At 42.7% G+C, this 27,863-nt stretch overlaps 4 protein-coding genes across 4 annotated transcripts in view; 2 read left to right on the forward strand and 2 right to left on the reverse strand.

Moving 5' to 3' along the window:
- The window catches only part of T265_12980 (hypothetical protein), a gene marked incomplete at both ends in the record, with an annotated part of 10,343 nt that extends 6,314 nt beyond the window's left edge, over positions 1 to 4,029 (forward strand). Inside the window, 2 exons of the mRNA XM_009166594.1 lie at positions 1,829 to 2,095; positions 2,825 to 4,029. Of these exons, the coding sequence (XP_009164858.1) occupies positions 1,829 to 2,095; positions 2,825 to 3,163 (606 nt within the window). The remainder of the gene's footprint in view (positions 1 to 1,828; positions 2,096 to 2,824) is intronic.
- The window catches only part of T265_02331 (hypothetical protein), a gene marked incomplete at both ends in the record, with an annotated part of 29,323 nt that extends 3,038 nt beyond the window's left edge, over positions 1 to 26,285 (reverse strand). The window contains one exon of the mRNA XM_009166545.1: positions 26,277 to 26,285. Within this exon, the coding sequence (XP_009164809.1) occupies positions 26,277 to 26,285 (9 nt within the window). The remainder of the gene's footprint in view (positions 1 to 26,276) is intronic.
- T265_02332 (hypothetical protein) lies at positions 13,590 to 25,662 on the forward strand (the record flags this gene model as incomplete). Its single annotated transcript, XM_009166546.1, has 5 exons — positions 13,590 to 13,624; positions 17,729 to 17,887; positions 19,106 to 19,378; positions 24,296 to 24,779; positions 25,271 to 25,662. 5 exons carry the CDS (start codon positions 13,610 to 13,612, stop codon positions 25,660 to 25,662), a joined length of 1,323 nt encoding a protein of 440 aa, XP_009164810.1.
- Positions 26,286 to 26,347: 62 nt separating the features above from the next.
- T265_02335 (hypothetical protein) overlaps positions 26,348 to 27,863 on the reverse strand; it is a gene marked incomplete at both ends in the record, with an annotated part of 54,467 nt that continues 52,951 nt past the window's right edge. The window contains one exon of the mRNA XM_009166549.1: positions 26,348 to 26,893. Within this exon, the coding sequence (XP_009164813.1) occupies positions 26,830 to 26,893 (64 nt within the window). The remainder of the gene's footprint in view (positions 26,894 to 27,863) is intronic.

A 27,863-nucleotide genomic window follows, 5' to 3' on the forward strand; every position in this document is an offset into this window, starting at 1 on the left:
ATGTAATGTATGTATGTAATGTATGTATGTAATGTATGTATGTAATGTATGTATGTAATGTATGTATGTAATGTATGTATGTAATGTATGTATGTAATGTATGTATGTAATGTATGTATGTAATGTATGTATGTAATGTATGTATGTAATGTATGTATGTAATGTATGTATGTAATGTATGTATGTAATGTATGTATGTAATGTATGTATGTAATGTATGTATGTAATGTATGTATGTAATGTATGTATGTAATGTATGTATGTAATGTATGTATGTAATGTATGTATGTAATGTATGTATGTAATGTATGTATGTAATGTATGTATGTAATGTATGTATGTAATGTATGTATGTAATGTATGTATGTAATGTATGTATGTAATGTATGTATGTAATGTATGTATGTAATGTATGTATGTAATGTATGTATGTAATGTATGTATGTAATGTATGTATGTAATGTATGTATGTAATGTATGTATGTAATGTATGTATGTAATGTATGTATGTAATGTATGTATGTAATGTATGTATGTAATGTATGTATGTAATGTATGTATGTAATGTATGTATGTAATGTATGTATGTAATGTATGTATGTAATGTATGTATGTAATGTATGTATGTAATGTATGTATGTAATGTATGTATGTAATGTATGTATGTAATGTATGTATGTAATGTATGTATGTAATGTATGTATGTAATGTATGTATGTAATGTATTTATTTATTTATTTATTTATTTATTTGTGTGTGTGTGGAATGGTGAAAGGCAATGTACGCGACTGAACTTACGGGCCTGATTCTTGTCATCATGCACCTGCCAATTTACAACGTGTGCCCGAACTTTTTTCTGTGAAACCGCGCACCAGTGATAGGGTTTTCATGCCCTTTACTTTGTTCTTCACGGTAAGACGGTTCCATCAATATCCCGGCCTGTTTGGGTTACCGATAATATGGTCATGACCCTTCACCAGATTCGTTTCACTCGTTCAGCTTCTGGTTATATGGTTCATTACTCAGAAAATGGTTGTATGATTCGTTTACCGTTAACAGAATCAAGTTGTGTTTCTCGGATGGTATTTTCAGAAGCCAATCACCCTAGTTGTAATAGTGTCCACACGAATGAAAGAGCTAAATCTACTGTGTTGTTTCCCTTGCACTTGCGAATTCCCACTTTCCCTGCTCCGTTATGCTGTATTGCCTACTTTACACGTGCCTGTTCTGCCTAGCCTTAGTCAGTCATATTCGACTGAGATTTTAGTGAGCATACTTTACAACGCCCACAGCCTTCATATTTCCTGCTTATCCAATGCACCAGCATTGCTGGTAGGATAAGGGCGAGATGGCCCAAGTGGTTAGAGCGCGAATTCACTGACCGGAAGGTCCGTGGTTTGAACCCAACCTCTGCCTCTCGATTTCCCCTGCCTAGGCTTGGGCACCCTGGCAGTATCCCAGCCCTCGTGCAACCTTCGGGTGGCATGTCAGTTAGGCATCGAAAGGGTGCTACAGCTGGTAGGATGGAATCTCGAAACGTGGCTCTTAGACATCAAGGGATGCCTGTCACAGGATAAAAACGTACTGCACTTGGTAAGGATATTACTTTGTCGGCCAGTGTTCTCCAAGGTGTTTACTCCTTGCTGTATCTATAAGTCAGAATTTTGCGTCCATATATTTATCTGCCTGCTTTCACTATTTTTCTCATATCCTGTAAAATTTGACCGTTATGGTTTGCGCTTTCAGACGCCCTGATCACTTACCCGCGGATATGAGCACCTCTTGGTTGTTTATGCGCAATTCATCATGCTTCCCTTTTTTCCTTTAGGCTCTTGTCTCTGGTTGTCTGGTCTTGTTAAGAACTGTTTGCGGATCTGATGCATGCAAGCGTGCTGCTGGCACGTGGACCTCATCACGAGACAGGCAGGACTCGGGCATCAGTGGTCCGCAACTGGTCATAAAAGCGCTGGAGCGTCATCTAAAAAACCCGATACTGGCAAAGCACGCTGCTGGCGTTATCGCAGCTATGACTCTCCGGCAACCTCAATTAGCTCAGCAAATGGTCTCTGCCGGTGCGCCTGAGTTCCTCTCCAAAGTGCGTGTTTCCATCAGATAACACCAATGAACTTTCACTCCGGTAATATTAAAATGTTTTGATCCGTGAGGTGCAGTAGGTGGTTAGTCTTGAGCACGATGGTATCCTCCTAAACTGTCATTATGTAACCTCAGATGCCACAGGCAACTCAAACCATCTCACCCTACGTATAGATTTTGGTAGTGTTTCGTTCAGTAACTCTAAGTGCCATTTCATTAACACTTGTTCATATTGTTGTCTCGATCGTGCTTGTACTCATACTCAAGCGATCTGACGGAGCCAAATGAGAACCAGCTGTAACAATAAAGTATATGGCACCGATGGACTGGGCTGATATTGTCCCTAGTTGTTGTCCCTTGCGGCTGTTGGATAGTTTTCAGGTATCCGAGGACGGTCAACAGAATCGAGTTGACAGATGAGGTTGGCATGTGTCCGAAAATTGGTCATGCTGGCTGCCATATGGATAAGCTCATATCTATAGGTTAACCAGTATGGTTTTCGTCGTTACTATCTCCTTTACTGCCTTGTGCATTAATTGTGAGTGTAATCTGTTCAGTTCGGAAACCGCCAGTTAAACTTCCTGCATTTAATGCCGTAGGAATGTTGTGGATTTGTCTGCTCAGTCGTTTTTAAATCTAATGCATGGAACAATGCATTTGGATAATTCATTTCTTATCAAACTCAAACTCAACTCTATTTCACATATCACTCATATCAATCTTTTGTCAGGCTCTGGAACTTCACATGTCAGACGCAGCAACTGTTCGGGCGATTTGTATGGCCATTCGAAACTGTGTTTCTCGTTCACAAGATCTGCGTGCCGCATTCCTTGGCCAACCTTGTAAAACAAACTACTCCGTACTCAATAACTCGTCCTTGGAAACCAGTGATGTTTACGAATTGGAGGCTCTGTTGAACTCAGCCCTCCGGATTCGTGGCTGTGCTGATGAAGCAAAAGCCGCTCTTCGTGACCTGGGGTGTCGTGTTCAGCTGCAAGAACGATGGCGTGGCAACCCTCCTTCAAATATTCAGCATAATCATTGTGACACTGAGAACTTGATTGTTTGAACAGGACAGTACGGATGGAATGGTTAAGTGTGTGTATTATCCAGAAAGTGTCTACGACCGACATGTACATCATCGAGTTCTTTCTTTGCGGGAACAAATATACTTCAATAAGTTGATTGCCTGCTTAATTGCAAATGTGACATATTTGGTGTTCAGTGCTTCTTTCCTTACAATGCTTTGCTGGGCAATTCAGACTGATCGCAATTATCACAACATGGTGGACATCAAGTCATGCCACTCGGTGGAACTTTTTCAGTGCATAGTGGCCACACAATGCTTGATGCTCAGTTCTCACAATCTGAAACTCCGATGTAGTGAAGGCCTCTATCACGTCTGTGCTCCCAGTGACATAGACCTCACTCTTCTCTAACTCTTGTCATCATCATCAATATCAGAGACAAAAGCATCAGTGTTGACTCTGATGTTTCAGTGCTGTACTGGTCAGCGTGTTTATTCGTGATTGGCTACTTTCCTGTCTGCATGGATTCCTACTATGGATAGTAGGCCGGAAAAGTTATATCAACCTTTTTGATAACCGTCCGTTTCTCCCTCGATGTTGACGTCTGCTTACGAAACAGAACTTCAATAGTCGGGCGGACTATGTTACTGTAGTCACGATGTCCCAAGAATTTAACAGCATTCCACACGGCCAGTTTCATTCGGCCTTACCACCACGAATTCTCACTTCCTTGTGTGTTGGACCTGCTGTGTTTGCAACAGTTGTCCTGCGTAGTACGATTTCGCTTGTGGGCCGTTGTTTGTTTTACCGTCCTAAGCATCAACCGACTGTCAATCAATTGGGAAATAACATTCAGTTTGGTTCCACCAGAGTACGTTATCGTTGCCATAGTCGAACTGTTAATAGGGCTTCGGAACGGCAGAAGTAAACCTGATTTCGCAGCACAAGTTCTCCCAAGTTAGCATTCAACGCTCTACTAACTACCACAGATAAACTTCGGTGCTTTCGTGGCAGCGGTGAAAGTCTTGTCCTCTGTGCAGTCTCATTCTGTTATGCTTTTTGTGATACATAATTCACTTAGAAACTCGTGGACCGTCCTATTTTTTCTCGTATGATCCGGAAATTGAGTGAGGGCACGTGGCCGCTTCTTTTGGAGTAGCCGGCATGGTCGCATCACTTACAAGGTCCATACAGAAGCAAATGTTCTTCCCACTTGAAATAGCGACATGAGACATTCTCTGGAAGCACAATACGGTAGACAATCAAACAGTAAGTTAGAAGCTTAGGAGTAGACAAACGCAGATGATACCAACAGCTGAGGTGAAATTAACCAAACCTAGCGCACGGTCGACCGTCCAGCCACCTTACATGTTCAATTAATAGGTCATTTTCCTTCAGAAAAATAAAAGATTGTCACACTAGAGTATTCATTTATTTGCTCCACTTGCTGAAATTTTGTTCACTGATGGATGAGAAAATAAGGACAAGACTCTCTGCTTTAGAGACGATGGCCCAACACTTCATGGGTGCTGACTTGCTTTGATACAGTGGAAAGTGATATCGATGCGTGTGGCAGTTTTGCCAAATGGGGGTTCGTCAGGTGCACGTTTTGTCTGGGTAATATTGTGCAAGAAAAACTCTGCTTTTTAACCAAAAGCCTCCATTTTTACTGAACTATATCATATCAGTGTGACACTTTCCCGAATAAACTTGAAAGACAACTGACATGAAACATCTCCGTATGCATTCACTTAACAGCCAGATGCTATCGATGTTCGTTGTTTCATCATCACTACTTTCTGGGGCATTCACTGGAAATGCCGTCATAAAATATTATGGTGGATAAAGTTGGATGTGCTCAGATGTGAACTTTGTGCTGATTTGTTGTCGGTCATGAATGTCACGAAAGACGGTCTGAACCGCCTTTGCGATTCTTCGTATTTCTCCGTTAAGTGTTCGGAGTAACCATCGCTACATTGGTTACTAATAAATTGTCAAGTAGCATGAAATAAAAACAAGTTTTGGAATACCGTGTGGTTTGCGTACTAATGGCTCCCCGTGAGACTGTTTCCCCTGGCCAGAACGATGCCAAATTACTTAGCAGTTTTCACAACGTGAGAATTGTACGGTCTCTTCAAGAACCAAAATACTGTGATAGAGTCTCATGGGTTCTTCAGATTCATCAGAATCCAGTTTTTCTCGCTAGTGATTACCATAGGCTTGTGTAATACCAAGTTTCTCGACTTTCCGGAATAAATCGAACATGGGGGCGGGGTTATCGCGGGAAATTAAATTTCGCCAGAAGACAGGAGCTGTTGAAATCTTCAGTGAAATTCGTGGAGGGGCCGCATCTGCTTCTGGTTTTGCAGCAGACTGTCGGACGGTTCACAACCAAGTAAAACAAGCCCAACTACCTTAATAAAATGAAGTCAACCGCATCTTTTACTGATCATCCTCCTCATTAGGGAACAGAACCTTTAGAGTGGCATTTAGCTGAAATACAACCTTTTTCCACACCTCTGATATCCTCCCCATAGGTTCGTTAAAATAAGCGCAAAACAAAATCATGTTTGTGGTTGTCTTTCATCTGTGTTCCTGAGTGACTCAGCAAGAGATAAAAAGGCGAAGTTGTGTGTCATCACAGGGCGAAGTGATCGTTTGAGAAAAGTTTGGGAATCCACCGAGTGTTTCTTCAGCTTCTATATACTATACGTGTTGTACTGTGATCAAAATTTAACAGACACGAGGAGTGTCCAACATGGGACGTAGCTGTCCCATAGTGAGGACATCTGAAAAAATAGCGCCTAGCACGAAAATCAAGTTGTGCAGATCGTCCTCACTTCTCTTTCGTCCACACGTGGCCCGTGTAGACCGATTTTGAACGTTAATCCAAACATACTGTTGAATTTGGCGAGCGGATACCGTAACTTCTTGTAACGACTCCTGAACATAGGGGACCTTAGTATTTGATCTACGTTTTGAATGTTCTTCGTTTAGAATAGCCTCCAGGTGGTGTTAGGGCCCGGTAACATTTTGCCTTTGGCTGAGTAAGAAGCCCGAAGTTCACCACCTTGTAGTATTAGGCATATTCTCCAAAGTGGTCATTTCGCTGATATAATACCAAGATCTTCCGTTCAACTGAGCTATTATCAGCCGCCAACCTAGACGTTTCTTAAGTGTTCATTGATTGCCTCGCGCCGAAAACTCCTTGGGAGTCAAGTTACGCTGCCCTTGTAAATGAGTGGATTTCATTGAAGACTGTGCAAGCAAAACAGCATGTTTGACCACACTTTTTTGTTAACTTCTACACATGTCGAGACGGACGAGATGGATCCGTCAGGCAATTTTTTCTGCTTTATGTAATAGTTAAACGAATTAAGGAGATAGTACAGGTTTTCGTGGATAAGACCTAGTGAGTCTCAGGAGGAACGAAGCCACCAGATAGGGTGTTGTCTAGACGTCATTCACAAGGTTGCCGAAAACTTCGACAGCCCGCGACTAGTTTCTCCGTTCTTAGGCTAATCAGGTAGGCGCAGTCCTCGAGTTTCTGACAACCTTATATTCTGACTGAACCCAAATTTGAGGGAATTTGCTAAGTACCCTCATTTACACACTAATTTGGCTTTCACTGAAGACCCAACTGAATCCAACCGAAGAGGTCCATCATGAATGAGGACAAGAATGTTCTTTCTATTAGGATTGGGCTGACGTAATCCAATAGACTCAAGATGGTTCAAATTCTGTTCCTATAAATAATACCTAAACCTCCTATCTAATTTTTCGTATAGTCAAAAACTTCAATTCTATACGAAGAACATCATTTTGTTGACAGAAGCCTTTTGGTAGACCTCGAAATCATCCAACTAGTGATAAGCAATTCTAGACCTATAGAGGTAGAGTTGCTGAAAACCTTCCGACCGGTCTCGTCCTTCTTAGGGCTCATCAGGTAGACGCAGTTGTCGAGCTTTCCCCAAACTTATGTTTTACTTGAACCCAAGTTGTACGAAATAAGCGAAGAAGGTCATCATGAATCATTTTCGGTTGCGCTCCCTCGTTTAAGATATGCTATCTGTAAGACTTACTGATAACGGCTCCTGTTGGACTGTTCGCTTATGCAAGCTGATGCAAGATATCCATTGTTTTTTCTTCCCCCCCCCCAACATTTTTCAAACATTACTAAACAATGTTGTAATAATTAACCCAAAATTTCGAACGTTTCGGGGCAAATTAGTGTGGACAAATACCCGATTGGTTCAAAATTGATCTCTTCAGCGAAAAAGGAATAGGCGCTTTGCAAAATCAATAAACCAAAACCTACCGATCGAAAATTTCAAGCGCGGAATTTTCGAATTTGTATTAAGGTTTGAGCGTAAAACATGGGTACTTGAAGACAGACATTCACCTGTCCTCTACCCAAGATATATCCACGGAATAGCTGTGGAACCGGAAATGCACATGGGTCTTTCATTCTTGAAATACGCACCAAGATGGATTGGAGATTCCGATGGCGACTTTGTTTGATTAGTCTGCGACACTGTCACCCCAGACGACTTGCAGTTTGGTGTGGTAGAATACCAAAACACGACTGTCATATGCTTCAACCCTTTGTATCAAGTCAATGTTTGCTTCGTCTTGCGCCCGAATTCACATCGTCACTATTTATCAGTCGATCCTGCGTAAATCCAAACGCAGTCACCAGCACCATCGAGTGTGAAAACCGTACTGCATTCGCCTGCATGAAGCTGTTCGAACTGATGTCGTCTTGGGCCTAGGATCGTTGGATGAACCAGCTATGTAGCTGCCATCGATTGCAAGACCTATGGAGGTCTCATCAAATGACTTTTCACGTAAAGCTAGTTTGGAAGCGGTAGATCCTCAGAAGAAAATATTCCATTTCATTTACTTGGGTTGTACAGATACGTAACTTATCTAGATGCTCAAACCCAGTTCGTAACACACAGGGTTTTATAATCCGAGGCACGTTGTACAAACGTAGCCATACGTCGTGACGCGAAAGAACATAGCAACCTGGTTTGGGGCAATGGTTTCAAAGATAGGATCGGTATGCTTTAATGTCCCTCAAGATCATTTACTCAGAATTGCAGACTGTCAGGCTTGAAGGCCATGAAGGTAGTCTACCTTTATTTCCACATCAATAGTGAGTGACCTAGATACACTTTTCTAGCTGTTACCCTTATGTATCATGATGAAGGTAATCCGCGTAATTTGCATCTAAAAAAGAACTGAATGAACTTCATTAGTCCATGGAAAATTGCTCTGAAACAACCTGGTTCTAGCAGTCGCAAGTATCGTCTACGATATTTCGTGTTCTAAATCTTCCTTTTCGGCTGATTAGGTTCCTGCTACAGTTGCAAGAAGACCTAGAAAAATACGGTAAGACTTTGACCATTTTGCTAGCACTTAGTGTTACGGAATGCTTCATTGAATCATTTTCGTCGAAGTTGATGAAAACAGAAAAATCTTGGAACGATCTACCTACCTCCGAACAACAGCTATGAGATTATAAAAATAAGACACTGGATTGCTTCCTGTAGAGTTCGACTGGTTAGTAAATTCGTGAGGACACCTGTAATTTTGCATCGTTAGATATCTCTTGAAGGTCATTCACACCGACGAAGAAGTAATGTCACTCAAGGTACGCCCGAATGAGTCTCCAGCAAAGGAGGTCGTTTGTTTCCCCGCTTTTGTCCAGCCGAGACTAAACTTAGTGGGAAGTCAAACGAAAATCCGAAGAGGGCGTTTTGGAAAACTACTTTAGACAAATCCATCGTACAGTAAAAATTCAAGTAACTTTGTAGGAATGTCAGAATAGCTCCTAAGGTGACGCTGTAAGTCTCGACCCTTGTGACCTTCTAAAGAGGCTATTAACACCGAAAATGAGATCAACTGCATTCCAGGCCGATTCTCCTCGAAACTGGAAACAGAGCCTGAGGTAGTCTATGAAGATCTGTAATTTTTTTATCTAATGAGGATTTAGTTCAGAAGCCAATGTGTCTTGCGATATTCCCTTCCAAAATTAATTTAAGTTCTACGCCTACCGCCTGGCTTTGAAGTTACAGAGCACATGTGCTTGAATTCCTTGTTCGAAGTTGCATGGTCAATTACGGCACACGTCCTACATTGCATAGTGTTCCTGATTTATGACAGCAACTGTTGCTTCTTACTGTAAAGCACATGAATAACTGACCTTTAACTACCCAGAAAGAGAAAAACAGCAGCGAAACGTGGTCATCCAGTGGGGATCACCCGCTGACCAGATTAAGGTGACCCCTTCCGGAACGGTCTCCATATGAGACGATCAACCTAATAGTGAATTTTACGGCCCCTATGTAGAAAAAGTTGATTGTCTTGGCTTCCTGCTTTAACCTGTCTGCACAGCGATATGCTACGGGGGTCTGACGATCCGTGAAACCGCATGAACTAGTCAAATGTTTGACCTGTCAGGATGATATATTCTCGAAATGAATGTTGAGCATCCTTTCATGCTCTGGCTTCGTCCTGAATCATGCAGATACATTACTTTGAAAACTTAGTTATGTCATTTTCACTGGAAACCAGTATCGCGAGTTTCGAAGGTAAGTGGAGGCAACAGTTCTTTTTGGATGAGGAAACGGTAATGGAGCCCAATGCTATATATGGACGCTAGATTTTGAGACCAGACGTGAGCTGGAATTTCCGTTCGCACACATCTTAGACACTGAATCATCATTCCGAATCACGAAGGAATTTTGCCGAAATTTATGTAAACCGAGGCTACATTCGAGTGCGTTATGAAACAACCTATCTTTCAGCTACGTCCGCCAATGGGTGCGTAAACGAAGTAGCGCTGTGAACTTTTGTGAGCAGATGACTTAGTTTCAGTACACTAACAAGAAATGGGAAACAAGGGTAAGAAAGGTTGCAAAACTAAATAAGGGCAGAATGGGCTGGTGGGTCAAGTATACCAAAGTTGCGCCATCTATCAGGAACCAATAGTGTCCGTTTATACCATACCCGCAACAGATTCGACTGAATCCGTACTGTCTGTCGTTTATGGTACTGCAATATAACATGAGGAATACGGAAACTGGGATCGACGCCCACATGATCAAGGGTGAAACTGGTAGTGAGCTGTCAAGCTATTTTCAGTGACCCTACGCGCATTATGTTCTCTGCTTTCCTCAATCCGCTAAGGCTGTTATTGGACTGGGACTTCCTAAGGTCGCAGTCAGTGACTTGTGTTTGCTTGCCATTATGGGCTCCCTGCGTACTTATGACACTTTTATGCGTGGCACATGGCGTTGAAGGTACATTTTTGCCATTTAATCTCACACCAGACCCAGTATGACGGTCACTTTGTGCCTGATGTGCGAGTCTTGACCGTGCTAGCGCACACTGCGCCTTGAAGAGCATTCACCATTGTTTGTCCTTTCTTTGGTTGTTGGTCCTTAGACGCGTGTTCCCATACCAAAATCTTTACATACTTTGGGATTCACCTCATCAGACTGGCACTGCCCTTGGCATGATCTCGAATGAGACGTTTCTCTCTTTTCTCCCATATTCTCCTGTTACTCTTTCGCATTCATCGCTTGCACTCATTTTTTATGTTTGTGACCATGCTCTTCAAAAATAAATGATAATAAATGATAGTACTAGTGGTGTGAACAACGAATATGAGCAAATAAAACTTATTTTGGCACACACTTGCGGTCACACGAGACAATCCGCCTTTTGGACGAGTATCGACCGGTTAGTGAATAAGACCCTAACTTTGGTCTACTGAAAGTGTTTTTATTTATGTCAATTTCGCGACAACTAGGCAGTCTTTAGGAGAAATCGGCAAATAGTTGAGGAGTCTACCACATATTCTCCAGAATTGACTATGGATACTCACCTCTCTTTGGTAGACTCCAGCGCTGTTTGTAGGGATTCACTTGAGTGGATCGCATACTTGTTTTCCTTTGGAGACCTCATCACGCTATACTCCCTTCGTAGCAAAGTAGCACCGGAAAAGTTCAACTGCTGACCAACCTAGTTTTTCTTGCGGCATATGGCATGATATGTGAACTACCGATAAGCTAATTAAGAAAAAAGTCCCATAATGGGATTGAGCTGATCCGTTCCGCTTCTTGCGTGCACTAGATAGGCGAGTGAGTGGTGCTGGCAGTTGTGATGACTTGACTAGCCCAAGAACCTCCCACGTAACAGCAATAAATGAGACCCTGCTCAATATCAGATGGTAAACTTCGCGCTTCAACTTGGTCATGAACAGGGGAACCAGCAAATGTCAGTGTGGTGGGGCCAGTGCTTCACCTTAAATGTGCCGGTACGGTTGCCCATCGAACGGCATGTGTGAGTAATAATTCATTTATCGTCTCCATAGTCATCTAGTACTATCTAAAAACAATAAAACATGTGGTAACAACAAGTATGTGCCCATTGTTGAATGTTGAATCCTTTGATTATACCACTGAGCTGTGAACAGTAATCTGCTAGTTTGGTTCGTATCGGTTTCGGGAGCTCACTTCTCAACGAAGTGGTCGGAGGACTGCATATAGCCACAACGGGTCCCATCGAGTACCCGGGTTTTTGGGCTTCAGGTAGACCGTTGAGTTTTTTAAGCTATTTAGGGAACAAAGTTATGGTAATTTAGCTTTTCTAGTCTTGGTTCTGACTGCTATTGTCTTCTGAATGACGTCCCTGTGTCTGAGCCCGTGCGTTCACGAACCAGTCAATAGTCTTGTGTACTGCCATGCTCTTTAGCTGGTTGGATTCCATACTGCTTCCATAACAGCTTGAGAAAAATGGTACGAAAGAAATTCCTTCCTTTACAGAGTTGACACTGCTACTTATTGTTAAGTTTTAGAGTAGAGACGGCGAACATTCTGACGTCGGAAAACTTTGCTTCGGAGATTGACAGAAAATTCATTCTGTCACGCCATAAAAGTGGGTCAACTGGACCGACCAGGACATTTACTTTTAAAGAAGGACCAAAACAGAATGGCGCACTGAACGGATTCCACACGAAGATTCGTCTCTATTTTCTATTAGGGTGGGGACCAAAGAAGTGTGGAGACTAGGATTTCATTACTTTTTACTTACAGTGCAATCGTTGGCCCATCTAAATTCACGTACACACGTTCACTCACGTAACTAGGGTGCACCAACACGCTCGGCCCATCCGTGCATCCACTTTTCAAGATAGCTGACCTCTGGAATCAGTGCAGCTCACTCCACTTCGGTTGTTGATTGTTATGTATCGTACAAACTTTCTACTGGTTGTCGCAAAAAACCGAAGGGATTGTGAAGCACTGGTGTTCTGGGTGGCCAAATCGGAGGGCTAGTAACAAATCTATTGCTCGCATCCGAACTGGCGCTTTCCTATTCCTATTTCAGAACATCCATCGACTCAATTTTGGAGTCACAGATGTTCAAGCCCCGACAGACTTTCTACCGAGTGGACATCAGGACTGTGCAGCGGAACGGAAGTCAGGTTTTATGTATGAGGCGTGAATCACGTCTTGTTTTGCTCAAATGTCCTACCCTCATGTCCAGTCTTGGCAAAGAAGGACAATATTAAGCATTCCAACTAACATGTGGATCAGTCCCACTACAAGAATGTGAACGTCTGTGACTCAAAAGTAAGTTAAATGGTGAATGGAGAAGCGTCAGCTTAGACGTGATCTGCAGCCGTTGAAAGAATGTCGAGGTGATCCATTTATGTTCGTCAGTGATAAGGCTGAGAATCACCATCAAAATCTATACCATGAGGCGATACCATAGGCTAATTTCGCAATTTCGTCGCCTCCATTTTCAATTCCTCTGGGTTTTCGAAACCAACTGACCGAAGTAACACTCTTGTAATTTCTACGTTTCATTTCTAACGGGAGCTATCACTGACTGAGTTAAAACATTAAATTAAATCCTTTAGGAATGAGTTTATTGTGAAAAACATTGAAGTTCATACAATTTTACCGCCTAGTCTGCGTAGCTCTGTGGATCGAACAAAGAAACCAATCATTTTCCACAAGACAACGGATCTAATTGGTCCATTATCCATTCCACGTTGTGCTTTTGTACCGCCAGATTGGTAGTTTAACTTCTATTACACTACAAGGCTTTTGACCGAGAACATTCACTAACCATGATCGACATGCGGATCTGTAGGAAGACTAGTCCAGCTACTTTGATAGACCGTACGTTTGACGATAGACTAACGTCAGGCTCATACGCAGCGCATGAAACCAATCACCACACCCGATTTAGCACATTGACAGTCACGTTCTCTTCAGCCAATCAACCAGTTGTTGATCACATGAGTCTACGCAAATCAATAATTTATGGTGGATTAACAGAATTCTGAAACACGTGAGAGGTACAAAATCAGCATAGGATAAATTTTAGCAGTTGACTGTCTTCATTGCGCATTATGCGGCGTGCTCTCATTGTGACATCCGGCGGGTGTTTTCAAAAAAACGGTCCGGAAAATGGGAGGCGCAACGGTAAGCCACCTGCCTTTTTTGGTATTTTCTTTGAATTTCGAAGGGCAATAGCGAGGCATATACGTACGCAGGCGTATATGTACGACAACAGGGCTTGTTGGAAGGATCTTGGTGCATCTATTCTGATTAATGTGTGGTATTTTTCCGATGACTCCATAGTGTCATTTACAAATTAGCCCTCGTGACCATTCTTTCACGGTTATCTAACAGAAGTGTCTCCTGAAATGAGCTGTCAGCTTTCTTAGGGTTTCCACTGGAATGGTATAACAAAGTCGACTCAAACTCTACTGCAACTCTACTGATTGAATTAATAAATGCACTACGAAGTGCACGATACCTCAGCCTCTATTCGTTGAAACCTTCCTGAGAACTGAACTGACCGAGCAATGAAGGATAACTTGTATGGAGGTGATGCACCTTTCAATCCAAATCTCCGACAACCAAGGAAGATAAACGGAATACTGGAAGGGGATCAGCATAGTGGAAGTGGGCGAATCGGAGATCAGACAACTTTTATGAGTTTCATAAGTCTAACACAGAGCAGATTGGGATCACGATCCGTTACCAACTGTGCCCTCAGCGAATCGCGTAGTCCAATTGGAAGAGGAGGGGAATAGTCCCATTGGCTTTCTATGATTGATATTTGTGGTCTGGCGATTTGGCACTTATGTTATCCCTCCATAGACAGACAACAGAAATTCTTAAAGCATTACTGTTATAGTAAGTGACACTTCCGACTAAGTGAGTATTCCGCTGATTTACAAGTAAAACGGACTCTAAGCAACTTCCTGTCTTTGCATAGTCTAACTGGTCGTTTGGATGTGAAATGCAAAATCTGCACCCGGAAATACACTGAATGTGGTATCCACAGGAAACCATTCTTTTATTTTCGTCTCCTCATATATCACAACTGGCAAGCTGCAGTATGTTAAATAATGCTTAGGGACAGATCGTGTTCGTTTCCTCATATGAATGCAAAACAATGTAGTCATACGCTTTTTATGATGATTGAACAAAACGCTATGGGTTCGATTCTTGATTTTCTCCGGGTCTCGGGGCGAGATGGCCCACGTGGTAACAGCACGAATTTACTAACCGGAAGGTCCGTGGTTCGAATCCAACCTCCGCCACTCGACTTTCCCCGTCTAGGCTTGGGCAACCTGGCAGTATCCCAGCCCTCGTGCTTCCTTCGGGTGGCATGGCAGCTAGGCACCGGAAGGGTGCTACAGCTGAACGCTTTCTCTTTCTTTTTCTTCGGATTTGCTTCCTGTTCTCACGGTTTCCTCTGGTTCAACTTACTAATGGCTGTTGATTTGTTCGCTGAGCTAGTCCATTCGTTGGTACTAATTTCATTTTTAATCGAGGTGGGAAATGAGAATTATAATCCGCTTGTTCATTGAGTTGTTCGCTGAATTCTCTTGGTAATTGACAGGTCCACTGCTGCATTGTGGATATTGATTTGATGAGAAGGCACACGCAACAACGTTATGTACTTAATCAATTGCATAGGCTGCATCTGTACATTAGAAAATTTTCTTTACCGATATAAAACCAATCACAGTGGTCAGGAGGAGCGATCATCATATACAAATACCAAATAGAAGAAAATCAATTTAGATGCACAGATTACGACGGACGAAAACACAACACATGTAGGGAGCTCCTAGAACCATGGCACTTCGCAAACAATGCAATCGGGATTTAGAAGCTACAAGTGTACACCCACTACCGCAAGCGAAGGACGCTCATTGTAATGAGAATACCAAGTAAGAATAAATCACCAATTTACCAGCTCGCGCGTGCAATGCGCAGCTACCTACCACCCCCCTCCAATCATCGGTGAACAAAACTGTGGCAGCTGCAACCAGTGAACGACGAGTACGCGGTTCTTACAGCTGACAGTGATGATGATGATGATGAGATCATCATTCCAAAAATCAAGACTTATCTTACGGTGAGGAACAAGGTTCACTGACGGGATATCGAAGTTGTTGAGATTTGAGATCGCCCAGGCAGGGGACAAAGTGCCAACCAGCCAAACGACTTTTCCCTTTAACACAAATAGAAACCCAAGGTCAACCTAGGCACATCCTACCTCGAGAATTGGAAACAACCTTAATTCAGACCAAAAGTTAATAACCTGACCTGATGGTGGGGCTTGAGTTCACAACTATCCTGTGAGTTACACTGGAAGTTGTCATGTAAAGCTCAGTCAACGGGGAAGCTCAGTTGAAGAAGTTTCGCAATCGTATGACAAGGCACTCAGGGAGAATAATGCCGCTTTCTGTGGGAACATTTTCTTGTAGTTAGCCAACACCTTCTTGTTTATAGTAGCACCGATACCGCCCTCCAGAAAGTAGAACAGGTTATAGAACGTAGGTCCTAAAATCTCACTCTGATTGCCCAATGTTGACCACGATTGTCGGCTTCTGGTAGAACAGTTAAAACCTGCGGATCCAAACGCATCGTTGTATGAATTAGCAGCATACGTGTGATATCTGTACCTTACTCTATGCGTCCCTGGGCCAAGTCACTCTGTTGCAGACCATTGGATCTTAAGCTTTCCAGGGAAAAACCTACTACCCGTTACCTTACAGGCCACTATCTTCAGTCAAAGACTTCGCACAGGGCCCCAGAACATACTCTCTATTCTTTCAGTACCTTAAGGTCTATATTTCTGAATCAAAGTTCAAAGTGAAATTAGTCGAATATTCCAGCTTCTTTGATGAGGGCAACTGTGGAGCACAGCACTTTTGCATGTCTTTGTTCAATAAACCTCGCTCACGTCCTCCATTGCCTCCCAGCCATTTCAATTCAGTCTTTTCCGCTATAATCCGCCCAACCATACTTCTGCATCTAAGCCAAAATGACCCTTTAATAAACTCAGAATATGTAGTACACATTGCAGTTTTCTTTTATCATACTTCAAAACAAAGTAGCCGGCAGGAATTTTTCGGAAAAAGCTGCTAAATGTCGTGTACCAAAAAACGCTTGGTTGTGCACCTGATAGAAATGAGGAGGGGTCCTGAATTTACTCCCTTGGTACATTTTATACTGGATGCAATCGTTTCATACCCACAGCATGAGAGTTGTACTTTGTCATATGACTGGATGCTGCTAATTACACTGTTTCAGTGCACGGCCGCCTTAACGTGATCAGGATCGGTTCACTTCGATGCCCAAGTGTTTTATGCTTGACGTCTCAACGTACCCAAGACAGATTTAAGCTATAAACGATGGCTTTTGTAGAGATGTCACAATCGAATGGATTAATGAAAAGCATAGATGTTCTTATTTTGACAGGTGTTAAAAAAAGTCCAATTCTGACGACCAAGTTCAGTACCTTTCTGAAGGTGGTCGATTCAGAAGCTGTCTCTGATTGGCCTGAACGAACCACAGCTAATTACGAACCGCCATACAGTCATAAACAGGTATGCATGTCAACATCGAAAGATTCAGACCCCATTTCCCCCATAATTAGGTTGAAGAGGTAAGGTCATTTAGACTGCCATCTTCGGTTTTCTGTAGCACAAAAATATCGGGCTACTGGCTGAGAAATGAACATACGTACAGATGATTATTTCATCTGGAGACTGAGTAAAACGGAATGAAAGAAACTATGCTCCCAACATTTTGGCCTGTCTGTCCATGCCGTCCGACTAATATCGAAGTCTTAAAGACCATAGACCATTATTAAGACTAGAACAGGTACCCCGGAAACCAACGACAACGAAAGCACACATAATTCTTTAAAACACTAGAAAATCGAGAGCCTAGAGAATGATGGACAGCTCCGGTAAACCACGAACGCTAGGTTCCTTCTAAGAAGTCACCATATGAATGACACGTGAATACACGTGAGAAGCTATGATTATTACGTTATTGACAAAACCCTTTACTAGGAACTGATGTTGCACGTTTTCCTTGGAGCTGTCCTTCAAGAGATATTTGTCACATACAGAATCAACATCATCAATTTGTTATTGTTTCCTACATAACACCAACCTGTAAATCATGTGTTTTCACCCATTATATTGGGCTCATTAGATCCTGCTGAGAAAACATCCTGTTTTCCTTATTCAACTATTCTGTTCCGTTTAAAAGTCAAAGGATAATGGTGACCTATTGACAATTCTCGAAAACGATGAAGCAGAATGCCTCGTACCGTTCGTTGCTCTCCCGTCAGAACGATATGAGAGCGATGAAAGAATCTTCAAGGAAGATACCATGTTGGATAGGAGAAAGAAAAGGAATCTGCTGCACGTAAGTGAAGCTGCTAATCGGTAAAACTTGGGATATGTGACCATAATTAGTGTTATTTTACGCGCTTGTTGTGGAAATGTTAAGGCATCCGGTAAAAATGAGAGGAGACCTGAAAATTATACAGGAAATGATTATCATAATCGAGTAAAGTCACACAAATCAAGGTCGGTTTGTGCATCCCAAGTTCACTTTCACAGTCATAACGTTGCAACCGAGAACGAAGAGCGATTTTACGCCTCTCAGACGAAGAACGCCTAGTATGTGTTTTAAGTAAGGCTGCATGGCACGAAGTTACTACATAATGGACAGCATACACAAATCCAGAGTTGATGAGTAAAGTTAAGCGGTTCCAGTGGATATGAGAACAAGCTGCAGCTCGGGCTAGTGGTTGGTGAAGAGTGAGAAAATTTTTAGAAGTTGCAAGAACTACATAGTCAAATAGGACAGCTCCCGGCAGTCCACAGTACACATAAACTTGTTTAAAGAAACTTTCAAACAGACCAGAAACTTCTCCAATACGTCTGGGAAAAAGACAAGGAGTACCAGCAGATCCAAATACAAAATTTCACGTAACATTCAACGAACTAGAAAGGCTGAACTTGAAATGTCTTTCATTAAACATGCTAGGTGCTGGATAACAGGGTACGACTGTACAAGTAGCACACAGTAAAGATTCCAGGAATAAGTGGAACATGACAAGTGAGGATAGTAAATTTATGGAGCACGTCATCGTGACGATGACCCAAAGTGAGGGAAATCAAATGTTGTTACTTGTCGACGTAAATGAGCTCCAAAAGGGGAAACGATGTTTAGAACGATCACTTCTCTTCGTCATGGTCTATTTTATCGAGAGCTCTTGAATTGAGATGCAGGTATTCCATCAGCACTTTGAACACTCACAGAAATGTTTCAAGAATGGATGTGTAGACGTAAGCATGCTGTTCATTCTTTTGTGATTAGATTGATTGGGAGGATAGAAAGAATCCAACAAGAGAGAGAAATCTCTCTGGAACTGAGCGTTACGTATGAACAGTATCAAGAGTTAAGAGACCATGAATCAACCCCTAGAGCTGTCGCTCATGACTGCGTTACCCGTGAGTGAATTTTACTTTTTCCAAGAGAACTGGCAACACAAAAGAGCTTTAGACGAATGTGTGTAGTAGACTTATTGCAACTCGTAACTAATTCATTTCCCTTCTCACCCCAACTATCGAAAAGATTGCTTCCATACTGTCTGCTACCAAATGCGTAAAATTGCTGGTCAATTCACCGTATTTTTGGGATCCGGATAGACTGGATGCGAAAGGTTGGACTCCCTTGCAGATAGCGGAGGATCGCGATGACCTGTCAACTTTGTACGAGCTGGCTGTACACTCCCGAGAATTGCGTCACTTCAAACCAACCATTCCGACAGACGGAGGCAGACAATTTGTTTCCAGCTGTCTTGTGTGGCCTCAAGATGTGCTGTTGGATCCATTTGATATGATTGAAGTAAGGACTGTGATTCTATTAGAATAATTCTGCAACCATTTTAGTTTTTGATAGGCAAGAACATCAAGTAATACACTGTCAGGGTTGGATGCGAAAGGTTGGACTCCCTTGCAGATAGCGGAGGATCGCGATGACCTGTCAACTTTGTACGAGCTGGCTGTACACTCCCGAGAATTGCGTCACTTCAAACCAACCATTCCGACAGACGGAGGCAGACAATTTGTTTCCAGCTGTCTTGTGTGGCCTCAAGATGTGCTGTTGGATCCATTTGATATGATTGAAGTAAGGACTGTGATTCTATTAGAATAATTCTGCAACCATTTTAGTTTTTGATAGGCAAGAACATCAAGTAATACACTGTCAGGGTTATTTTAGCTTAAGAACCCCCCCCCCCGCTTTCAGTTCTGTCCACGGTTATCACCACACCTCCCATATCCGTTTACGATGAACTATATACTGATTCATGTTCAATGAAGGGAACAATGAGGAATGTCAGAAAATCAAATTAACTTATTCATCTTGTTTGCCTCAAAAGGGGCTACGGTAATGAACAGTATTGTTTAACTAAGCCGCTTGTCCGTCTAGACAATTGTCTACACTGGACCACCTGTTACAGTACACTCGCATAGGATTTTCTATTCTACACCTGAAGTCATTACCTATTTACATAGTGACAGACAGCGTTTGCAGAAGGAACATCAAAGCGTTTTGTCGTGACGTTGTGGTTGTTACATGTCCACTCACACATTCGTTTGGGTGTGATTTGTGACCCAGTGCTGGGTGTATCGATTGCATCGTGATGCTCATTATCACGCATCATTTCAATGAATTCGCTCTCGTGTAAGAGTGAGTACACAAAGGGAAGTTGGAAGAAAACAAAAACAATGTTTTAGCCGTATAAAAAGTACTAGTAAGCATATTCATTCACCCCTACAAGGTTAAGTCTACTGCTGCAACTAAAACTCCCAACAGAGGTTGTTGGACCGAAATATGTTCCCATGCGACGTGTCCTTCCCAGAGTTGGTTGAAGATGGTACCGCAACAGCCCAGAAGACAGCTGTTTATGTAGCATTTAAATTATGAACACAAAACCAGTCAAATTAAATACACTGTCGGTCGATAAAAAAAAGTAGCTTGCTGCAATCCGTATAATGGAGCTGAAGTTGGAAACGCCGTTGGTTCAGAACAGCACCAGTTCAAACAAAGTTTAAACTGCATTCGAGGACCTGCCATTCCCCTTCAAAGTCCTGAACATCACAACGCTAGAAGACACAGATCATCGTCATCATCATTGTCAGCTGTAAGAACCGCGTACTCGTCGTACAGTGGTTGTAGCTGCCGCAGTTTCGTTCAGCAATGATTTGGGGGTGGGGGGGGTTGTAGGTAGCTGCGCATTGCAGGCGCGAGCTGGTAAATTGGTGCATAAATCCACAACTGTCAGTGGGCTGTCAAGTGTGGGGGGTTGGAAAAGGAGCTATGCATTGAAGGCAATAGCTTTGATGCACAAGCACCATTGAGGGCGCGACTGGGCCATGCCTGATAATGTCTCTAGCCATTGATGTGGCCCGTCTCGGGGTCCCCATCCAGGAAGACGGCAGTGACCAGCGCAGCTGAGTTTACTGGTAATTGCTTTCACACTTCGCTGCCAAGTCATTGTTTGACCGCCTCTGGCTCTCTTCCACCCTTCAATTGGTTCGACGAAAAGAGCCCTTCGAGGAAGTCGGTCGATTGGCATACGCAGCACGTGGCCGAGCCAGCGCAACCTGTGCAGTGTGATCAGTTCATCGAGGGTGAGTTATTTCTCCCGAATACCATTCGACGTACTTCAGCATTGCTGATCCGGTGTTCCCACTAGATTCGGGCAATGCTTCGAAGACATCGATGGTCACAGATCGGCGCCACAGACCGCCAAATGCGATAAGTGTCAGGATTGCATCCAGTGATTTTAACTTGCCTACATCAGATTTTCTGTATGGTCAGTGCAATTTGGGAATATCTGAAGGCCAGAAGATTTCAGCCAGTGAGGAGGAGTTTCCTGAGCGTGAGGATTTTCCTGTAAACAAGGTCAAACAACAGGGTATCTTATGCATCCCTTCAATAACGCTGTTTCGGTATTGCCAAACTAGCCATGTGCATCCAACAACGCAAACTAAACCCATTCGGACATGTCGCCCGTAAGCTGATTTGTGATTTGGTGAGAATGATCTAGATGCAATCGCTGTGCGGACCGAACGAATACGTGAGAGCACATGGTCAAATCAGAAGTCATAGTTCATACCGGTTGATCTGTTTATGGTATCGACAGCTGAAAACAAGACTTACGTTAAGCTCGCCACCAGAAGAAGGGCACAGGCAGCTCCGTGGGGATCGCCACCTCACTCTCTCTTAGGCACCATTAACATTAAAGTATGTTCATAGGTATCCGCAACAGTAGGAGAAAGTTATCAGATCCAAAAACACCTGTCTTGCACGTGTACGGTAGTTGAGCATCAGTGCCAACACTGACGTTGCTGTCTTTGATGATGATGATGATGCCTGTAAAATCATTGCGTTTTTTTAGTGGCTCCAATAAATTTAAAGGCAGTTCTTCCATTTGCATGTGCCCAAGGTATTGTGGACACTTTTCAGGAACGCTTTCCACGCTTTTCAAGAACTCTCTAAACGCTGAACTGTGTTGCGTGGGATCAAAATATCGATCAAATAAATGAACGTACCGCACCTTTAGGAATGAACAACTAAGTCTATTACAACAGTCCGCCAGAGTTAGATTTACCTACACTCACAAAAATTAAATTGTAACGAAACTCGAAGACTCAATCATATGGAGACCTTTGGTTCAGCCGACGCCTGGAAACGAATAAGGTGATCAGAATAGGGTGATAACATCGGGTGAAGTTTCAAATGTAACTGGTGCTTATCCGGTGGTCTACCTTGTCAGTTAGCATACGCATCAAACTGAACTCATTTAGCTACAATTTCACGATATTTTAACGGAAATTGCAGTAGACCAAGATAACAAAAGTTCGCCACGTAGCTGGCAGCGTGCTTCAAACAGAAGAGATTCAACAAACAGGTAATTGTATGGATGATCCGTCCTTGCAGAAAAATATTAGCGCAATAATTTGTCATCTAAATCACTACTCATGAGACATCTGTTTTCCGTATACTGCATGGCATTTGCGAAATGATACATTGCAACGATCGAGTGATGAACTGTCTGGCGGTTAAAATTGAACCTACTCGAAGTGTCTGGTCTAAGTCAACCCATTTAAATGTCTTTTAGATCAGTGACATCATCACCTTCTCTGTTTCCTGACGGAGATCCACCTTAAAATCTCCTATTCTGGCTTGCCCTGGTTTGGACGCCCAAAGAATCAGAACACTAGTTCTATATTCTCTGCTGGGAAGGTGATGACATTGTTCCCGATTCCACGTCTACGGAATAGTCTCAATAGCTGCGTACTTTAAGGGACAACTAATGATAACCCAGGGATGGATCTGAGCAATCAAACAACCAGTGAAGCGTAAGACTGCCTTCAGTCAGTGGTGGATAATCGCCACGTTGTCACATCTGGCAGAGTTGCTAGATATCGGTGACGTTTTCAGCTACCGAATTCGATTCTTTCTCACCTATTGGACTGTTCACACCAGGATTCTGTTTGCACGAAACCCCATGTTCAATCAAAATAGCATACACCAGTCACTGTAACACTGATAACATCGTTTTTACTGTAAGCGGCTCAGAAGAGTAGGTGACAATGGTCGTGGGACGAACAACAATCTTTGTTGTGATGACCGGAGTAGCAAGGCCACGGTTGCTTGACAAGCGACCTCATCCAGCAAGGACTCTCGCACTTGACTTCTCTTGTTTGACAAATCTTCTAGAGCTTCTTGTTACGAATGTGGAGGTTTATCCTTATTCGCAATTTTTTTCCGCACCACAGTGTTTCCACTTGTTGTGGTGAATTTGTGGTTTTTTGCGATTTACCTACGCAGAGGGGCTATCGCACGTAGACCACATCAATACCCCCAGCACCATTAATCTTATTCGTTGGTACACTGAGCGAAACTCGCATCTGATGCTTAATGCGAATGGGGTGAGACGTTTCAAAATTTCATGGCCAAACCAGTCTTTTTATCCATCTGTCCTGTAAGAACTCTGTGGTAGTTAAACCCTCCTAGTTACGCTACAAGCTACACCATCCTTTCATCAAGCTTCTGTCCAATTGACGTTAATGCCCCAGTAAAATGAGGTCGGACCAGTCAAACCAGCTAGCTATTGCTCAAGAAGTCACATGGTTATCGATTTTACACTAGTCCTACAGTCATCCTTCACCTACGGACCAAAGAGCCTTGCATTGTATTGCCTGCCATGCCGTTGTTTCTTTAATTCTCGTCTTCGATCAATGAGATCAGATCCTGTAGTAACATCCACCAACTGTGTTAGTGCGAGTAATCGAGAGAGTAGCTGCTACACCATGCAGTAGCTTGACTACTGTTTTTGTACATTCGACACACTCCCACCTCATCACCACCTAAAGCGGAGGTGGTAGGACACTAGCTCTTATGAACTTCAATGAAGGACGTGGGCGGACAGATAATAGACTGAACGAGCTCAAAGGCCCAGGGTTCATTATGCACTTTGTTGGAGGATGGCCAGTTCTAATCCTCTAAGATTACAGAGAGGACAAAATGTACCTTGATCATGAAAAGACCAACACCCGAATTAGCCCTAAGAGAGTTTCAACTTTTAAGGACTAAAGTTGTCTGGAATTGCCTGAAAAACGAGCGACTATGAGCAATCTTTTGTGCGGGTGCTAGTGGGCAGCACAATTTTGCTTTTATCTAACCTTTACAAATATTGATGCCCCCATGGCGCCTACCTTTAAGCTCACTCAACATTATTTGCACCCACAGTTTTATCTTCCTACACTAAGGGGAATCGGGCGAGGAGTCACGCCCTATCTTACTGTCAGAACATCTAAGACCGGCCTATCGGGTCGCTCCATGGCACTGCTCTTCGAATTGCTCCTGGCCAATCCTTACATGTCTACAGTCACAGCGCTTGTCGGGAACGTGGACCAAGATCCGTTCTCCAACAACGCCGATTGTGAGGCAAGTTGCTTGTGGCCAATGCAACCTATCGAGGTATCCTACATCTCAGACCACGACGATCAATGCCAAATATATCCAGACTGTCTCTTTCGCAGCTGGATGCTCTCATTCAACTATCAGGATGACTTCTTCCAAGCATTCAAAGAACTCTACAACATTTGGAAGTTTCACCGATTTGCGGGAAGCTACTCCGAAGAAAATGAGAACATCAAGGCTCGTCTCAGTCCAATCACACTGCTGTCTGCTTGCCGAGTTGCAATAAGACGTCATCTTGTGAACAAGACTTGTGAGTTATTGATCTTTGTGGCTAGTTTTGAACAGACTAAGGCCTATCTGTATGTAGAGAACCGGGTGGATGTGAAACTTGAATGCGAGCTTCCGGATGTGGTTCCTGTCGGAACAGGAACAACCCAACAATGCATTATTTCTTCGGAATCTGTCAGACCTCAGAGCTGAATGAATTTTGTCTTCTTTATCATTTCCGATGCAAAAAAACACCAGAAATTAATATACACCATTTTTTAATGTAGTAGTGGCCCAGATAAAGATTCCGACCAGTCTTTGTCAAAATGGACGCTACAGAAAATTTTAGTCTTGTAGTAAAACCTTCATTTGATGCATTTTGATTATGGACAGAACAAAGCGTCTTGTAACAGCATAGCAATCTAGACCATTGTAAACTTCGCGCACATCTGGTACCGTAACTATTGAATAATTAGCAATACGATTGGTCTCCTCACGGCGAAATAGTGGCTAACTTTCATTTATCTTCTGCAGTTCCGTCCATTCCAGATTCGCAAGCGTGTATTTATCCCAACTACGTTCGTCACGTGCTCCAACTTGGTTTACCACAAATCTTAACAGACTTCCTTCTATATCGTGAAATGTGGCCAGACACTGAGTGGACCGAACAGCCTCGGTGGAGAGATCGAAAAAAACGCCGACCCCGCGAAGTGAAATTGGACGCACATGGACCTGGATATGTTGTGGACAACGGATTCATTCCCAACCTCAGAATTCCATGTAATGCATTGCCGTTCAAATATACCGGAATTCAAAAGTATTCTGAAGGTAAAAGAGAAGCTGAACTTGAGAAAACAATTCGAGGCAAAGCCTATTGGGATGTTAGATTGCCAAATCTTTTGGGGAAAAGCATGTTGTTCGGTTGAGTTGCAAAGCTACAAAACTAACGAGCGGTTTTCGGGATGGTGATCGCTTAAAACAATAGCTCATCACCACTGGCAGCCGCACAAGATAAACCGAATGGTGAATCAGCTTGGATAAAATGCTCTTATGATGTAGAGAGGAAAAAATAAGACAGGTAGGGTGACCCAGAGCTAGCCTATCACAAACATCTAAGATATATACACCTACAATTACTGCGAACAACAGCCGACTCATCGTTTACACTCAGCTATCTCGTCTACACGAAAGCATCTGAGGAGAAAGGTAGTGCTGTTATTGATACTTGTTGATGTTCCCCTTCGTGGGAATTTACATGGGCAGTTATAAGTTTAAAGCGATCTTATTGTCGTCTCAATCTCCCTTTATGCACAGGAAGTGTCAAAAATTTACAATATGCAAGTAAAAGAGCAGCTTGACGTACCCTTGAGTTATATCGGAGCAATTATTTATCTAGTTAGGTGAGGTGTTAAGAGGACCTCCAATGTGAATTCAAGCATATATCCACCGCACACTAAGAACTAGTTGGAAAGAGAAGCCACTGTGGGCGCAGCGTAATGTTTCGCTCCCCACCAGCCTGAAGTTAATATGCTAAACTTACCATGACCATTTTATACCCCGTTTGTCCATGTGTACATAGGTCGCACGTAACGAACGAAATTAGTTACGCAGAAACTGGCAGAATGTTTAACCGTCCAGAACAGATCAAATTTTCGACAAGCAAAAGTCAAGGATATTCCGTAGATCCCACGTATTTATTGAAAAACAAAAAGGGGATTACTTAAAGAAAGCGGTTGAAATGTTTACCACCGATTATCACGAACCTCAGGTCGAATTAAAATAGAGACCTTAGCCAAGTAGGCTGTCATATGAACAGGAGCAGTAAGAGAAGATGATGAGAAAATACTATGGAACGGAAGTTCAATGGCGCGTTGTATATGCATGGAAGTCAAGATGATGTTTGTGGAAGCACACAGATGACATGAGTCTATAGAGATGAACGTCATCCCCTAATGACAAAAGAGGACAATAAAAGCATGCTTATGTTGAGCGGAGAATCCCGTACCACGAATAAATTCGGGAGTTCTATGTCCAGGTGATTAGGGCAAAGCTCTATGATAAAAGTGGGGCCCGTTCAAGATGGGCTGATGCACTCAATCAGACGATGGGTGGTGGTGATCGCACATCGAAATCGAGTTCGCCGGAATCAGTGGAAACCTAAGACGCAAAGATACAAAAAATATTATCGGATATCTGACTGGAACTTTGTGAAATAAGAAAAAGACTAAAACACGTAGTAAGTTCACTCTTCGTAAAGGCTGTACAGGAAACGCTGACTTAATGGTGGATAGATGATCATCCTTAACTACTTAAAGGTCCCAAGTAGTTGAAACAGACCGCAAGAGATCAATGAACTTGTAAGCTGCTGTGGAGAGTTCTAAAAAAACATCAATTTCCGTAACACTATTAGAACCCCCACGCAACATGCCTGTATGCACACACCGGCTGATCATGAGAGCTCAAAAGAACAACTGTTGTATGGAACGAATATATCTCAGAATAGCATGGGCGGCAAATAGTTGGCCGTGTGATGCCAACAAAGTGATGGGTACATATTTGTTGCAGAGTTTTCTTACTACTTCCGCTCAGTAAAGCTGTGGTACTCAGTCCGGGACTGTACACAAAGATGCATATGGCCCATGTGTATGAAAATAAAATTTGAAGATGTGCTCTTTAAACAATTTGGAGAGATATATGGTACTAATTATAGATGGTTTGAAGTCAAAGCACAACATAGTGGAATAAGACGGTACAATCAGTTGACTGTACACACCAGTCTCTAACTCTATTAACAGCTTACTTATCTAGTAATCTATGAGGGCATTCAAACACAGTGATATGGAATCAGATGTAAGGGTTCATTAATTACTCTCAGTGGAGGCACCAGGCATACTCAAAGGACGTGAACGTGGAAAGAAGTGCAGGGTACTCAAACGATGCATTTTATCATATACTCCACTCATATGGAGACGGCGATGGGGTTGCATCATCATTACTGATCGCCTATATCGGTGAAAACCATCGTTTTTTGTGCTCATAAGGACAACATGATGGTAATATCACATTTTCCTACCAAAAAATATGCACACGCCCACGCTGTCACGCCCAACCCATGTCGATTAGTGTC

This window comes from Opisthorchis viverrini (assembly GCF_000715545.1).
Source record: "Opisthorchis viverrini unplaced genomic scaffold opera_v5_28, whole genome shotgun sequence".
NCBI classification, from domain to species: domain Eukaryota; kingdom Metazoa; phylum Platyhelminthes; class Trematoda; order Opisthorchiida; family Opisthorchiidae; genus Opisthorchis; species Opisthorchis viverrini.